The 18,218-nt window shown below is 32.3% G+C and overlaps 2 protein-coding genes and 1 pseudogene across 2 annotated transcripts in view; 2 read left to right on the top strand and 1 right to left on the bottom strand.

Annotated features, from left to right (window-relative positions):
• LOC127724446 (centrosomal protein of 85 kDa-like) overlaps positions 1-545 on the bottom strand; it is a 39,694-nt gene extending 39,149 nt beyond the window's left edge. Inside the window, exon 1 of the mRNA XM_052231409.1 lies at positions 408-545. The gene's annotated coding sequence lies outside the window, so the exon portion shown is untranslated. The remainder of the gene's footprint in view (positions 1-407) is intronic.
• Positions 546-1,322: 777 nt separating this feature from the next.
• LOC127724448 (L-rhamnose-binding lectin ELEL-1-like) lies at positions 1,323-8,959 on the top strand. Its single transcript, XM_052231412.1, has 3 exons — positions 1,323-1,490; positions 3,080-3,175; positions 8,619-8,959. The coding sequence occupies exons 1-3, from the start codon at positions 1,427-1,429 to the stop codon at positions 8,903-8,905; spliced, it is 447 nt and encodes a 148-aa protein (XP_052087372.1). The 5' UTR covers positions 1,323-1,426; the 3' UTR covers positions 8,906-8,959.
• A 1,022-nt stretch (positions 8,960-9,981) lies between these two features.
• Positions 9,982-18,218, top strand: part of LOC127724929 (heavy metal-binding protein HIP-like) — a 40,737-nt pseudogene continuing 32,500 nt past the window's right edge.

The following is an 18,218-nucleotide window of genomic DNA, read 5'->3' on the forward strand; positions in this document are numbered from 1 at the left end:
TACTGTATATTACATTAAGTTCTACTAAGATTAACTGTAGAGAATAGTAGGTGTCAACTGTTCTATGAATATATTGAGTGCAGGGGAAAGTACTAAATTTGAAGGAAGTAATTTCCATTGTGTAATTGTAATAGGGAAAAACGAATATTTCAATATTTGTAGCAGCTAATGTTGGATGTAAGTAGATGTCTGTATGAAAAAAAAAATGTAAACAATAGTTTCTCCAATGAAGGGGTATGGCAAATATGACGAATTTGGTTTATATCACTTTGTCAATTATCTTTACTGTAAAATCACTTCTAATTTTATGGTTACTTATGTTCCTCAAGAGTTGAAGATTTGAATGACTTTGACTCTCCAACCTTTAAAACTATGCTACTGCTGAAACTGTTGAAAAATAAACTCACAATTCGCGGACTTCAGTTTGTTTTCTTCTTATTTCAAAGTGAAGAGTGTGATTTTAATACACATGACCAGAGTCACATCATTTTCTGATTCATCGCTAAGCAAGCCAAAACAAACTACGAGATGGCGGTGAAAGATGGGACTTCCGGTAAGGGAGCGTACCATAAAACAATCTTAGCTTTTAAAAAAGCTTGTCAATCTTAGCACAGATTTTTTATATTTTGATAATCACAGCGCCACAAGGAGCATTAACGTACCTAGTATGGAGCAGATTAATTACAATGAACAATTCATATATAAACATAATATAAAAAGTAGAGTGTTGTCATGGGAATTGATGGTCCACCATAAAGCAGTACCGACCAAAGAGTACAGTGAGCAAAACCGTTTTTAATTTCCTTAAGACGTGTTTCTGGATTAAGCCGCATTTGGTACATTTGAGATCCAAAGTGTTGAAAGACAACAATATGCATGAAATATTGAAGAGCTCCCAAACATGAATCCAAAAAGGGACCAAAAACAGACCATACAGGATCGTCTCGCGTCAACTCTGCTTAAGGGAGTTGCAACCTTATAGTTCTAGCATTATTACAGGTTTTTTATAAAGTGGAAATTTATAAACGAAATGTATCTTTGAAATAATGTCAAGACCATAGCTTGATTCGTACAGCAATGATAACCGATTACTATAATAAAACCAATTCTATGTGTTGAACTTCAAATATCATTGTTTTAACTTAATCCTGCAATAAGAGGTAAACAGTGATTGTTTGTATGTAAGCTTCATATTTTGCCAACTATTGACACACGTAATGGGATATTAGATTACAAATTAGGCACGCAATTGAAAATGATACCAGAAGCACATTGTATAACAAGTTCTCACGTATCGTTTCTCTATATTTGATTTAAATTTTTCCATGAAAATCAAACTAATATAAAAAAACTTCTATTAAAATAAAAGAAATCAAATTGTATCAATCGGGTTTAACATTTGGTGTTTCAACTGCTAATACCAGACATGTTCATTTGGTATCTTCTTTGCTCTTGTTTCCTGCTCATGCTACCTTGTGATGCTCATTGTGGTAAGTAACAGTTATCATTGTTGCTCTTTGATTTATCTTTTAAATACAAATGTAGTACTTCTAATATAAAAATAAGAAAATGTAATATAATTGCTAACGAGACGAGTCTCCGCAAGAGAACAAAAATGACATAAAATAAGCCACTATACGGGTCACCGTACGGCCTTCAACAATGAGCAAAACACATACCGCATAGTCAGGTATAAAAGGCCCGCCGAAATAAAAATGTAAAACAATTCAAACGAGAAAACTAACGGCCTAATTTATGCACAAAATAATGAACGAAAAACAAATATGATACACAGAAACAAACGACTACCACTGAATTACAGGCTCCTGACTTAGGACAGGCACATAACAACAATCAATTGAAAAGGCTTAACTCATCAGATGGATACAAACAGATATACATATAACAAAAACACAGAGTGGACGTGGCATGGTACTTTATACATCCCCACAACAAAAAGAAACTTGGATCTGAGAGTACTGGCAGTTACTGACAGCTAGTTCAAAGTCAATAACAACTAATAAAAAAATCATGCACCTTAGACTAAAATATCAATCAGTACACATCCAACATCCAATGGATTTAGTGTAAAGACGTCATTAACAGTCAGAGAAAAACACGACCTTGTATTTTTAAAGTGGTTTTACAAAAAAAAATTTAGATAAAAAATGAAATTAAGATTATGAATATTTGCAGTCATTCAATCGCTTGAGTATCTTCGATTTCAATTGATTGATATGCACTTAGATATATCTTTTAAAACCCTGTCCGACGTGGTATTTGCCAAATGTAAGGTTATTTGCATTTTTACAATATAGGTAGACAAAATTTTGATAGATTGTTTTTTCTAACATCTTGATTGAATTTTGACGTTTAATTTAACCATCTCTTTTGATAATCGGTATAATTCAACAGATACCTGTATCATGTTCATGGAGGATATTTGAGGCTCAGGAAATGTCACATTCTCCCTATTGACATTTTACGCAAAACCCCATTGAACCTGATATAACTGCTTAAAATATACAGTATTCATAGATTTTAAACTGTATTTGAATCCATCAAATTGTCATACTCAAAAGAGTTCATAAAATCTACATGTATTTGAATATCGAGGAGTACATGGAATGCATATCCGTTAACCAAAATGTTATACCCAACAGATTGCATATTAGGCAGTTTTCATAAAAAAATATAAATAGTTAATGAATTTAATAGATTTTTCTAGTTTCTTATAATGTTTAGATATATGTTTCATATAACAATTGTCAAAATCTATAGGTATCGCATATTGGAGCCATGTAGTTTTGTTAAATCTTCCGAATCTTACATTTAATATGTTTAACACATATTAAGCTTTAATAATGGGAATTATAGTTAATTTTCAGGAAAGAAATTTTCTGTTTGTTTTATGATTTGCATCTTTCATTATATCAGAGACATTTAATACATAATTGTATTATATGTCGCTGGTTGTATTTATAGCATTTACCGAAAAAAAAATTAAATTGTTGATTTTAGCAGAGACATATAATTGTATTATAGTTACTTAATGTTTTCCTTCGTCAATTTTTTGTAGGCAAAACAGTCAAGATACAAGAAGATATCCTCCATTCATTGCTTAACATGAAAAGACCATCCTGTAACAGACGAACATATTCAGGAAATCGTTCAGGTAAGTCCATAAAAGTATATCAATCGGTTAACCTCGGGTGACTCCGCTTCTCTCCGGAATCAGCATGTACAGTTTATGTCAGAATATGACTTTTACCAAATCAGTATATTTTACTATAGGTATGCACTCCGTCAGTCAGTTTGTGACATGCACCTGCATTGTCTGTTGTTACCAAAATCTTTCTATTTCTTGATAAATGATTAAACAAATTCTTTAAATTTTGTATGGATAATTATTATAATGTATGTGAAGTTAGCGGCATGTTCGTTATTCGTTATTCGATATTCAATATCCAATCGGCTGCCGGCAGTCGGTTCGATATTCAAATTGTCTTAGTTAAGAGTAATAAAACTAGAAAAATAGATATTGATATGGAAAACGAAAAAAAGAATATTTTTGAAACTTTTTGTCTACGTAATGCACGGAGGACTCAAAGTTCCAATTTGTTTTCAAAATTTATAGCAAAGTCTACCGGAGACTGCACAAATGACATTGAGAACCAGAATTAAACATTTCATCTCCGATATTTAAAGAGGGCTTAAAGCGTCACTTTTCAATCAAAAATTCAGGTAAAAGGGCCCAGGGTCCTGATCATTCAACCTTAATAAAATAATGCATAGAGCAAGCTAACATAAAACCAACAATGACATCAAGAGGAATTTGTCTTTTTTTTTGGTTTCGATATGTACGGAGGATTCAAAGTTCCAGTTTGATAATCAACATATGAATATATAAAATATATTGCAAAAATCCAACCAGAAACCGCATAAATGACCGTTTGACTCTCCTGGTCTTTCAATGTCAATAACATTTGGAAACTAGGTACAGATGCAGATACTATCAAACCTATATCCCATACACATTTCATCTTCGATATTTAAGGTTGGCTTTAAGTGTCACTTTTCAATAAAAAAAAATTGTCGAAAATTCAGGTAAAGGGCCCATGGCATTGCCTAGACATTCTTGATCATTCAATCTTCTTAAAATTAGGCATAGAGTTAGCTAACCTATAGATACTAATGACATCTAGAGAAATTTTAAGACGATTGGCAGATCAAGGAGGTCTATATAACACACCAGGCCCTTTAATTTCTGTTGATTTTCGTTGATTTTTTTATAGTAAAGTGACACTTTTAGTCCCTGTTCATATCGAAAAGCAAAATGTAAAAAATATCCTTGAGATAGTATTAATATCGATTTCTAGCCTTACTCATGGTAACAGGAATTGTATTGATATTAAAAGATCAAGAAGTTCTAACTGTTATTTGAGCGGTCTCCAGCGGTTCTTTTGCAATATATTTTGAATATTAAACTGGTACTTTGAGCCCTCCACACATATTGAATTGTATAGTTTTATTGTTGATATTCACCCCATATGTACCAAGTGTTAGATTAGTTTTATTGATATTAAAGAAATTTCTTAGTATTCCTAAACGGAAGATTTTATACACACAGAAGAAGTATACTTAACAACAAAATTATTTTCATTTACCTGTGTATAATATGACACAGGTTTCTTCAAAAGTGATGATTTTCTAAAAAATATTTGACATTTCACAGTGATATCATACTTACACTTTGTTTAAACCTGTGTATTTACTTTTGACTTTAATTATTTATCCCTTGTAATTTTTTATTAACTGTGTATTTGCATTCAGGTGTCACAGGTCAAATTTATTCGTTCATTGTGTGTTTATTTACGTTTTTTGATTGAGTTAAGCCTTCCAATTGATATTTTATAGTGTGTTTTTCTATGTTGTGATGTTATACTATTGTTTCAGAAAAGGGAGAAGGTTTGGTACCATTAAAACGTTTAATCCCGCTGCAAATGTTTGCACCTGTCCTAAGTCAGGAATCGGATTACAGTAGTTGTCGTCTGTTTAATATGTGGTTCATACGTGTTTCTCGTTTCTCGTTTTTATATAGATTAGACCGTTGGTTTTTCCGTTTGAATGGTTTTACACTAGTAATTTTTTGGGGCCCTTTATAGCTTGCTGTTCGGTGTGAGCCAATGCTCCGTGTTGAAGGCCGTACCTTGACCTATAATGGTTTACTTTTATAAATTGTAACTTGGATGAAGAGTTGTCTCATTGGCACTCATACAACATCTTCCTATATCTATCTACTAACAATTTCTACAAATTCCTCCTAGCAGTATCTGTATTTACATATTAACTTAATTACTCTCAGTCTGTGCTAAATATCATGTCGATTAAAAAATCAGGGAGGTGTATCTAACGCACCTGGCTTTATGTTGATTTCCGTTGATTTTTTGTATAGTTGATCATGAATGACACTTTAAGTCTACCGTACATATCGAAAATGAAAATTTTCACAAATATTTTTTTGATAGTATTAATATCAATGCCTAGCTTAACAGTAACCCACATTTTATAGACATTGAAAAATCAGGAATGTCTATCTGTCATTTAAGCGGTCCCCGGTAGCCTTTCGCAATATATTTTGAATATCAAACTGCAGTACTTTGAGCCCTCCGTAGATATTGAAGACAAAACGTTTCTACAAATTCCTCCTATGGTATATGTTTTTAGTAATTAGCTGACTCCGTGGTAAATTACATAGTGATTTAAAGATCAGGGCCCGTATGCATAAAGCTACTTAAGTTAAGATATCCAATCGTAATACTAATTTATCGTAGGACATGTAGAAAAACCCTTCCGTTCGGTACAAATCTTAACTTAAGTGGTTTTATGCATACGGGCCCAGTGAGGTCTATCTAACGCACTCGGTCCTTTTCCGTTGATTTCCGTAGATTTTTTTATATTAAAATACACTTTATGTCCCCCGTACATATCGAAAATGAAAATGTTCAGAAATATTATATTGATAGTATTAATATCTTTGCCTAGCCTAACTAAAACTCAAATTTTATAGACATTAAAAGACCAGGAAGGTCTATCTGTCATTCATGCGGTCCCTGGTAGTCTTTTGTAATATATTTTAAATATTAAACTGGTACTTTGAGCCCTCCGTATATATTGATGACAAAAAAATTCCACAAATTCCTCCAAATATAATCTGTTTTTACATGTTAAGTTAAGCTCACTCCATATTCTGTGCCATATATCCTGACGATTCAAAGATCATGAAGGTCTATCTAACGTACCGGCCTTTTTCTGTTGTTTTTTTTACAGTTAAATGACACTTTAAGTCCCCCGTACAAATCGAAAATGAAAATTTGAAAAAAAAACATCCTTTTGATAGTATCAATATCTGCCCAGCCTAAATGTCACCCAAATTTTATAGACATTAAAAGATCAGGAAGGGCTCACTGTCATTTCTGCGGTCCACTGTAGTCTTTTGAAATATTTGTTCTAATATAAACGTGATTTAAAAATGTCCTTTATGGTTTTCCATATATATAGTCATATATTTTTCACATGTTAAGAATTGGACGTATTTTCCTCTATAAGATTTAGGCGCGGTCATGTTCTAAGATAATTTTTTTTTTATTCAATTTTTGTCGTTTAAGATTGATTAACTATGAAATCAGAATCGCGTTCTATGTAAGGGGTTATATTTGAGGATACCGAGAAATTAAATCTGTAGGAGTCAGAACATGATTTAAATTGTACTTTTCTTCATATCTACTTTTTTATATGGTTTATCCTTTCAGAAATTTTTTAAATATGTTTTTATCAATTTTTCAAAATTCAAAATTTGAATATCGAAACGGCTGCTGGCGTTATCGTCGGCTTCTATTGGCCATAATGGTGTCTAACTGTTGTTGTATAAATCCGGTCGTTGGTTTTCTCTTTTGAATTGTTCACATTTTGTCATTCCGGAACGTACAATAACTTTAATTGTTTACATATTTATATTTGAGTTTTAATCGATGGTTGTCTCATTTGCAATCATATCTTTATTTTTTTTCTTGTGTTTAAGAAGGGTTTGAAGTTCATTCACTATCTTATGCATCCTTGGCTTTTAAATATTCGGCTTTGAGCGTTCCTGATTAAGATAAATCCAGAAAAGCGCTTCGGACGCATTAAACTTATAACGTGTTGTTTCCATTTTTTACAGCACTGGGTCGATACCTCTGCTGGTGGACTATTAGTCCCCGAGGGTATCATCAGCTCTGTAGTCAGTACTTCGGTACTGACATGATTTATAGCAAACATTTCTAAAATTGTCTGTTTATAAATTTTGAAGTTATAAACAAACCGAGGTTTCAACTCCCTCAGACAAAGTTGACCTTAGATGAATTTGGCTATTTTTTAGGTACTTTTGGTCATATAGGTCTTCAACTGTTTCGGTTCTTATACATTCTTTGCTTTTAAATATTCGGGTTTGAGCGTTCCTGATGAAGGTAAATCCAGAAAAGCGCTTCGGACGCATTAAACTTATAACGTGTTGTTTCCATTTTTTACAGCACTGGGTCAATACCTCTGCTGGTGGACTTTTAGTCCCAGAGGATATCATCAGCCCAGTAGTCAGTACTTCCGTACTGACATGATTTATAACAAACATTTCTAAAATTGTCTGTTTATAAATTTATAAATTTTGAAATTATAAAGAAACTGAGGTTTCAACTCCCTAAGGCAAAGTTGACCTTAGATGGATTTGGCTATTTTAAGGTACTTTTGATCATATAGCTCTTCAACTTATACATTCTTGGCTTTTAAATATTCGGCTTTTGAGCGTTCCTGAAGGTAACTCCAGAAAAGCGCTTCGGACGTATTAAATTCATAACGTGTTGTTTTTATTTTTTCAATGACACTGTCGTGTTATGTATGATAAAATCTTATAAAGTGTCATGCCATAGAATATTGGTAGATGTCTCTTGTCTAACTCTAAGACATAACCGCACAAACAATCAATCAATATAAAAAAAAACAACTAAAAAATAACCAAATGCGATAGATTGAATGAAAACACGAGAAATATTCAGGACAAATGATAGACTATGACACCACTGATAGAAAAAGCTTTTCATAGAATGTAAGATTAAACAAAACGGATGACTAACGCAAACGCAATACTAATCTAATCACAAATGTTAGGTGAACCCGATTAATTTAGGAAGAATAAGCATGATCTTCTTAAAAAACGTGTAATTTTGCTCTTGAGAAATGAAAAAATCAGACGATGACTCCCATTCGATTACAAATTAAAAACAGTGAAAAAGGAACAACTCCGTAATCATTTGAAACAGTCAACCAAATAATGTTGGTGTCCATAACCTTACGAGGAGAGCACTAAAGTTGTCTTAGATCAATACATAACAGCCCTTTACCAAGGAAATTTGATAAAAGCTACAACCATTTGAATGTGTCAACTGTGATAATGATTTGATTGTTTTGGCTTTTAATTCAAGTTTTAATGGACACGTACGCTAACATAGGCAGGCTTAACTTTAAAATTTTCACTTTGAGGCCATTTTTAAATTGCATAACACTTATGAATAATTATTTGTTTTCAGGTGTTACCAATGTTATAGTTTGCGAAGGTCACTCTATGTACGTCAGGTGTAAATATCCGACTAAAATAAAAGTTGTAAAGGCAATGTATGGTCGCTCAGAAGATAAACGTATATGTCCCCACAGCAGCATCAAAACTACATCATGTAAGGCGGCATCATCAGATGCAAAGATTAAAAAGCAGTGCAACGGGAAAAGAATTTGCAAAGTTGCAGCCAGTAATAGTCTTTATGGCGATCCATGTGGTGGAACATACAAATATACGGAACTGAAATACAGATGTTCTTAAAGCAAAGAAGTATGTTACGAAGAATAAGATTAAAATTGTATTTGCAATCTTAAAGCCTTAGGTCTTGTGTTTTTAAATAGCCTAAAATATAAAATGGACTATGATATGAGTGTCCAGTATTCCCCTTTCTTAACTAACTTCCTGATTTAATACTAGTAATACATGAATGTAAGTTTTAGGGGCTAGGTGAAGCCCGCCTCCGAGGCTGTTATCTGGGTTGTTGTTTCTTTGACACATTCCCCGTGTCTGTGCACTATTCTAAGTTGACCAGGTACCTAAACCCTCATATTGCGGTATTACCTATTCTTTTTATTTTCAATTTGTTTTCATCCTGATATGCATGAAATTTTCCATTGGACATTAAGCAAACAGTAAATAGTAATTCAATCACTTTGTCGTAAATAATGTACTTTTAAAACTATTGTTTCCAAGTGTTTGAAGATATATACTTGGTCCTGAACGTGAAATAATTTCTTGTGTATTTCTTATACAAACAAACATTTTTCAAATGGACAATTTTATTGTTAGTTTTCGTTTCCTGTATCGTTGGCTCCTTCTTGTACAGTGAATTCTTCCAATGGGTTCGATATAAAGGTGTTTGTCGCAAATAAAGAGATTTATTGTGGACATATTATTTCGCCAGCAAGAATTTTATACAAAGTAATGTTTTTATCAAGCAAGTTAAACAAATTTCTTTGTTGCATAATAGACATTATATTGACAAAGGTCATAATTATACTACTAGTTGTTGTTTAGCCATTACGTGATTTCGCGATTAACACCAATTCACCAATTTATGGTTTGGAACATTTCTGGATTATTTCTTTGAATTTTGTCATAAATCTGTTCTTTAGGCCGAAATCTTTTCTTTCTGTAGTGTTGAGGACGGTGTTAAAGAAATTTACTCTGAAGTGCACTACGATATGACAAAATGACAACCACTGACGTGGTTCAGTCACTTTGTTTTGTTTTGTTTTTTTTTGTTTAAGCTAAACCATCCTTCTTTTTAATATCGATCAGTAGATCTGCTTCTGAATCAGTTGACATCGTTTGTGTGTTTATAAAAAAAAGTAAAAATGAAGGTATGAGAAAACAGTAAACATAATCACTGATTCAAAAAATGAAAGGTTTCTATGTACTCTCACTTGAAATAAGGAGTTTAATTAGCTACTTCCGGTTTAGTATTTCACTCCCCGTGTCATATGCAATATTATTCTAAACTGATTCAAATAATGTATGGTTTCTTGGGACTTTTGTCTAAAATAAGGGAGATAATCATAATTATTGTCACTCAAAAGCTAACTTTACAATGATTCTAAAATATATATATATTTTGGTATTTTCAATTTATACAAAATAGATAATTAGCCACTTCCGGTTTATAAAGGGTCACATCCGATTATCACGTGCCTTAAGATAGAACCCTTTAAATTGATTCCAAAACTATATGGTAACTTTAAAATGTAGGTTACTGTACGCCGATTCTAAAAATATATGGTTTCTTAGTGCTTTTCGTTTAGCAATGGCTACTTCCGGTTTGCACAAGGTTACTTCTGGTTGATATTTTTAAAGGTCATATGTCAGTCAACCCTTTGCAAAATACGCAATGGTTTTATTATGTCCCAGTATGAAGTTATAATCAATTAATCTAAAATTTAGCCATTTGAGTGTCAATAACTCCTATAAGTTGTCTTCAGATTGCTTTGGACTGAATGTACCTTTTGTTTTGTCTCAACAACCCAAGCAGTTTGCACCAGTTAGTTTGTACGTGTCTTTTAAAGTTTGAGAGAAGATGCACACACACTAGAAAATGGAAAAAACAAGAATATGACCGTGATCGATGACCTTGACCTTATTTTCCAAGTAATGATCCAAGAATCGCATATCAAAAGTCTTAAAGAACAATTAAAAGTCTTTTCATTATTAAATATCTAAGAAGCTACTTCGGTTTACTAGGAGTAATTTTAGTGTTTAAATTGACGTCAAATCATAGGTTTCTTCATACTGATTAAAATAAACATATGGTTCCTATATACTATGGCTAAAAAAGGGAGATAACTTGTTACTTCCGGATTAGAAAATGTCACTTTTGATCTCATATGATAGCTTTATTTGCCCTGATTCCAAAAAAAATTAAATTGTTTTTAGATACTTTTGCATAAAACAAAGGAGATCATTTGCTACTTCAGGTTAAGAAATGCCACTTCTGGTCTTTTTTGATAGATTTATTCCAACTAATTCTATTTACTTTTGCCTGGAATAAGGGAGAAACTTGCTACTTCCGGTTAAGAAAATATGACTTCGAGACTCAGAAGATAGCTGTGTCTAAACATATATGGTTTTTATATATTTTTGCCGGAAATGAGAGAGATACTTTGCTACTTCCGGTTTTACAAAGGTTACTTCGGGTCTCAAATGACAGCTTCAGCATGTCTTTTTAAAATGTATGCGTTCTTGGTACTTTTCCAGGGAAAACAAGTACAAAAATGGCCACTTCAAGTTTACTCAAGGTCACTTCCGGTTGACATTTGCAAGGTCATATGTCACTGAAGATTTTGCCAAAGACCCTATGGCTTTATCTTGTACGAAGTTGAAGTAATAGGGATTTAACATTAAGATAAAGCATTTCAGAGGCAATAACTCATATAAGATGTCATTGGATTGATTCAGACCATATCTTTATCACAAGAAAGTAAACATTTTGTACTAGTTATTTTTTATCTATCTTTTGACATTTCAGAGAAGATGCAGAAACAATGAAGAACATGACCTTGACCTTTTACCTTGACCTCATTCTGTAAGTTGAGGCTCTGGAAACCTTAAATAAAAAGACCCTATCTTTATATGGCTTACGGTTTATGAGTTACAAAAACAAACAAGTTGAATTGTTAAAAGTAGATAATTCTTACAAGATGTCACTGGATGGCGTCGGTCCATATCAGTCGAAACTTCCTTAGGATATAAAGAACAATTAAGAAAAAGAATTATCTTTTACGGTTACGGAGGGAGAGGCACACACAAGCATAACAGCGTTTGTGGAAATAACTCTTACAAAAAAAAAGTGTTCAGTTAGACAGGACTGTTCGATATCATATGCCAAATATCTAAACGGTATCTTGCAAAACCACCTTTACATCGCAAGAAAAAGATTTGGCGGAAGAGGAAAAAGATATCAATCAAAAACCAATTGTTCAAAAGCCAATTTACATTACTGTTTCCTAGGAGTAGCATGCACAAGCATAAAACATAAAATAGAATTAATCAAAACATGACATTTTACCTTGAACTCAATTTCTTTTTGTTGGTCCAAGAACCTAAAAGAAGACCCTAGGTCTATATGACTTATTGTTTATGAGTTACTATTACATTTCAATTATGTCAAATTCATAGAGAGAAATTTCTCCCAAATAGAATCTTCAGATCTCTTCGATCTACATTATTCTTGACATCCTGAGGATATAACGGCCAATTTAGAAGTAGTTTTTGTCATAATCTGTTACGGTTGCGAAGGAGTAGTGCGCACACAACAAACAGTGTTTGGGGAGATAATTCTTACTAAGAAAAGTGTTCGTTGAACCAGCGTAAGTTTCAAAAGTTAGATATCATATATCAAACATATAAGCGACAACTTGCAAAACAACAAACAGCCTAAGAAAAAATTTGGCTAAAGAAAAAAAAATAATAAAAAAACAAAATGTCTTTCTCGAGAAAATGATCTACAAAAGACTAACCAGTGACGCCTGCCTTCCAAAGTTGTGATCTTATGTATTGAAATTAGCAAATTCAACTAAATCTAAAGAGGTTAAGAATATCTGAAAAAGGAAGGGTCAGAAAGTCACAGGAGAGACACACAATTGATAGGACAATAAATCAATAAACAAAGGTCTTTGCATTCGTTTTATTGGGATACCAAGGTTCCAACTCACTTAGGCAAAGTCGTCCTTAGATGTACTTGGCTAGTTGTTGTTTCCTTTTTGGTCATATAGCTTATCATATGTCAGTTTATTATGAATCTTTGGCTTCCAAAATTTTGGTTTGGACGTTTCTGATGAAACTACATAAAGAAAATCAGTTCAGACGGACAAAAATTAGTAAAATTTTATTTTTTATTCACACACTGTCGTCATTTTCATTCCCTAATTCGTCTACAAAGGGTGATTCATCTCCGTGGTTAATCAGATTGAGTAAACCACACCCATTGCTGTTTGAAAAGACTTGAAGATTGTACCGAATAAACACTTTACATGACAATGACACCAGAACACCACCGAGTCACAATTAAATAGAGTTTCCGCCCACGTTTCACAAAGCGTACTTCATTTAAGACAGAAAGTATAGCTTCGATTCCTTAGTTTTGTTGAGGACAGGGACAATTACAGTTCTCAAGACGGTGAAAAATTCGCCATTTTAAGATTTAGAAAACATTTGTTTTTATTGTGAAGTTCAGTTCGTACTATTAGCAGATGCATTAAAATATATCGAATTTTGCTTGAAATTCCGTTTCATGTCCCTTTTCAAGTACACAAACGCATTCTTGGGGTGTGGAACACCCGATTAATACGCTACGTTTCTTCTACAGATTTTCTTGTCCTGATTATTGGTATTAACTGCAGCTCTAAAATATGCTTTTTCCTTTTTCGTGCACTCTATATTGAATTGTTACAGGACAAAAAGTTCAAAATGTGGATTGAAATTTCTTCCATTGTCTGAAGGTGTACTGATTGTATTTCAGAGATGAATCGGTGTAAATCTGAATGCTATGGATCTGAGGTGGAGGCGCCTGTAATTCGGTGTTTTTTTGTTGTTGCTATTTATAATATTTGCTTTAATTTTATTATTTTGTACAGTTTATTCTTGTGTTGTGATGCTCAACCACTGTCCTAGGTAAGGGAAAGGTGGGCTCCCACCAACACGTTTGAATCCGCCACATTCTGTATCTGACTGTACCAAATCAGGAGCCTGTAATTCAATGTTTGTCGTTTTTTTTTGCCGTATGTCATATTTTTGTGATTCGTTTATTGTTTTGTACATATAGTTATGTGGTTGTTACAAACAGTGTGGAAGAAGGAATTGTTTATGTTGTAAATCTGCCAACACTAGCAGTTCTTTCATCTGCTCCTTTACAAAATAAAGCTATACCATCTACGTAAATTCCATCTGTAAAACGGAAAACACATTTATGTATTAACATTAACACCCGTGACATTCAGTACGTGGGAGAATCAATTGACAAATTTAATATTCGGCTAAATAACAATCGATCATGGTACAAAAACTGTCCCTTCACAAGATGTCTTCGCCAAAAGAAACATCCTTTTGCTAATTGTACTTTTCAAATTATAGACGTAAACATTGAACATTCTTTATGTGCCTGTCCCAAGTCAGGAGCCTGTAGTTCAGTGGTTGTCGTTGGTTCATGTCTGTCATATTTGTTTTTCGTAAACTGTTTTGTTATAAATTAGGCCGTTAGTTTTCTCAATTGAATTGTATCATATTTTTCATGTCGGGACCTTTTATAGCCGACCATACGGTATGGGGTTTCCCATTGTTGAAGGCCGTACGGTTGCCTATAATTGCTTACATCCACTTCATTTGAACTTTGGTGGATAGTTGTCTCATTGGCAATCATACTACATCTCCTTACTTTTATATTGAGCGAGATACCACGGCGAGAACGAGAAGAGAACACTTTTGGATCAACCAGCTCCTTACTTTATAACCTGGTAAACTAAATGAAAAAGAAGAGAAAAAATACAGGAAAGGTACAGAATGATTTATTATGTCATGTATATAGCATCGTCCTTAATAACTCTGTAATATTGGCCAATGGATTTTGCAAACTAACCTTACTTAACAAAATATTTCATAATTAAATAAATAACCTTGAACGTCATTGAAAGTTTGCATTTATTAATTAAACAGCAAAATCAAATGTACTATGAGCTGCATAGGTTTCTTATCTGCATCATATTTCACCTGGATAGATGAACGCTCGATGACGCTGGTTTTTCTAGCGAAATTTTGCGTTTATTTTTAATCGCATTGTTAATAATTTTAACATTTTAATATTAACATAATAAATTGTGTGTTAAAATTACATTGTTAGGCAATTTATAATTTCATTTGTGTATTTGTATTGATCTTTGTACTGATTAATCCACATACAAATAGATTTGTATGTTATGTGTTGCTAATTATAAGCACTTGTATATTATATATAGAGTATATTTTGTATACTTCTCTTACCACAATATTAAGTTGCATGATCCAAAGCATTTAAATGTATACTTTTTATATTACTCTTTTCAAATATAGAACATAAACGTTTTATTTCTATATAAAATATTCCATCCGTAAATTGGTAAAACTAACAACATTGACTTATCCTCCAGTCAAGCTCCACAATTTGAAATAACAAATACAGCACTTAGAACCTCAAGGAATTACTTTTTCTATGTGTGTTTTTAGTTTTCCATTTTTATGGTAAAGAGAGATATAATTGTTTTATTCTTAAAATATCACAAGAAATGTACATTACTAGTCCAGTGAAATATTCATTGGAGCATCTTCACTGAGTATTGGGTATACATTAAAGGCATATAACCATACACTTTGAAAAAATTGTTCAAGCATTGATGTCTTCTTTCCAAGTGATTTAGACTGCTGGATATTGATTTATGTATTTTGCAGCTGAGACAAGGCTTCATTTTACATTGCACCTAAAAAGTAAATGTCATTGTTTTAGTTTCTTAAATGATGTGAATAATTCTATGTAAACTAGATATAGCATTTTAACGATGCGTTATATGTGACATGTTAAAAAATCCAATTTAACACCGATTCTTAATGTTTGAGTAAACAGAAACCAATGTATTTCGAAAAAACGATCTATTTTAAAACTATGAATTTATTTGAATACTACAAAAGGCAGCAAACATAACAAGTCTATAATTCAAAAATGCTAACCGCTCCTTTCTTTCACATAACTCACCAGAGGCGCTCACATTAAAATAATTAAAAGGGTAAATCAATAAAGAAGTAGAAGATCATTGTAATCTAATATTTCGAAGAGATGTGCCAAAAATAGGGTAAAAAAAAATAAAAAAAATGATGTTTTGAAAGATTCTAAAATTGAAAAAGTGCACCGTTCTATATCCTTCATCATGCATGCTCGCTAAATTTTGTTAATTAGCATGCGTATATGTAATTTGAAATATTACCATTGTACTTTTGTTTAACCATTAGGATCATTGACAACACATTGAAAAGAAACAGTTCGTATGATTTACTAGTAGCTAAGATCCTAGAAATGCATTTGGCATCAGTCTTATCTTAAACATGTCAGACGAGATTCTTACACTTGTATAAATTGAAACTATTTAGAATTATTAAATCAAAGTTGACCATTTAATGTTGTAAAGATTCAGTTTGTAGAAAATCAGACATGAGTCTGGTTTGACATCGATCAAGTTTAATTGCTTTACTGCTCAGGAAGCAATATACAGTTCAGAAAAAATTATAAATTTAGCCTCATAAATTTTACCATCCCCTTTTCCTTGCTTTCTTACAAATTTTAAAAGCTTACTGTTTGTGTCATATATGTGCATATTTATGTGATCAGTATTTTTCATAGATGTTAATATCTAGTAGTTAAAATGGTAAAAGATAATTTCTTTTTGGTGTATCCATGGCAACAACATGCATGTATTTGCTATAAAATATTGCAAGAAGGGGGTAAAGATGTCACATATTTCCCCAAAATTTGGCCAAAAGTAGAATTTCAATCCTTAGAGTGATAACTTTTCTGAAACTGTTTATATATATATCTATCAAGAGATAAAATAAAAATTATATGTCTTTCTTCTCATTTTTATGAAAAATTGCGTCCAAAAGTTTGTGTGAAAAAAGTGTTTGTAAACATTACAAACATTTCTGGACCTATGGCCGGTCTGGCTATGAAAATACGGACAGTCAAACAGAAAATAGCCCATAAATCATCTAAAAAATATTCTATAAACCCACTTTGAAAGCTAGATAAGTCATCAACAGATTAAAAATGAATTTTATTGCACAATAACTTTCATATTTGAAAAATCCACCGGGGCCAAAATGCGAAATTACACTCCTAACTATGTATTGCTACCTCAGACTATATCAAAATAACTTGCAACGCAGTAAAAAATATTTGATGGTTTACAAAGTCTGGCTATGAATTCGCAATGGTGATAAGTGTGGTCTTTTGTATTGTTGCATACTTTTTTGTTATTTCTGTTATTTGTAAATGTATGTTTTGAAGTAAGCTTTTGTACATTTTGTATTTGTCCCCGAGGATATCATCGGCTCAGAACTGACATGATTTATTTAAACCTTTCTAAAATTATCTGTGTTTTTTTTTCACAGTGAGTGATAATTGTGTATTAACGATGATGTCAAAAATATATCGACCTTGGATCCGGTACGTGCATTGTAATCATAGTTTACTAAAACAATAGTAATATACAATAAGAAATATACAATGACAATAAATATCAGAGACAAATTAACTGAGCACTAGTTGATTGTTTTCCTAATTAAAATAATCCCTATGAAAATTTATACTGTATAAGATGTATTGTTTTTATTTAAAAAAAATGCTTTCAACAAATTAACATCGTGAACTTCCATTATGTTAAATAGGAAATTGAAAAACGAATTGCATCAATTCTTTTCAAACCGTTGTAGCAGGGCTTTTAATAAAGAACGACTAAAATCGACCTGTAACAAGTTGGAAATTCTCTCATCTGTTTTTATCGTGATTTGTATAATCTTAATATATTAACGATAACATCACTGTTCTACTATTGCAGTTTATTTATCCTAAATGTTTGCGTGGTTGTAATGTGCTAATTTCATCTTTTTCAAAAGTATATTAGATAGATGTTCTACGTTTACTTAATGCTTAACATTTAAGTGCCAATCTGTCTAGATTCAGGCAGTGGTGAAAACATGATTAATAAAAACCCGCTCAATTTTACACGAATTTAAGGTCAGAATATAAAAAGTGCACACATATCACATTCGATTCCTTTTCTTGTTCTGGTATTTCAAGATATAATTTGGTGGAAATGCACTAGCAATTAACAAATGAGTGGAGCTAGATCCGTAATTTGCTATCATTCTAACCAAAAGTTATCTAGAGAAGTCTCGAATTACCACACACGCAGACCTACCATTTCTAACTCAGAATGAGTGTAACTTTAAAATAGGACGGTTTTGTTGGTAGATTGTGTTTTTTCGGCCATGTTTTGAAATTCTTCTAAATTGCCTGGTTCTT

This window comes from Mytilus californianus, unplaced genomic scaffold, assembly GCF_021869535.1.
Source record: "Mytilus californianus isolate M0D057914Y unplaced genomic scaffold, xbMytCali1.0.p SCAF_14, whole genome shotgun sequence".
Lineage (NCBI taxonomy): Eukaryota > Metazoa > Mollusca > Bivalvia > Mytilida > Mytilidae > Mytilus > Mytilus californianus.

Coding starts and splice junctions, on each gene's coding strand:
- LOC127724448 (XM_052231412.1), top strand. CDS start 1,427: ATGTTCATTTGGTATCTTCTTTGCTCTTGTTTCCTGCTCATGCTACCT. Junction 1,491..3,079: donor ACCTTGTGATGCTCATTGTG/GTAAGTAACAGT, acceptor AATTTTTTGTAG/GCAAAACAGTCAAGATACAA. Junction 3,176..8,618: donor ATATTCAGGAAATCGTTCAG/GTAAGTCCATAA, acceptor ATTTGTTTTCAG/GTGTTACCAATGTTATAGTT.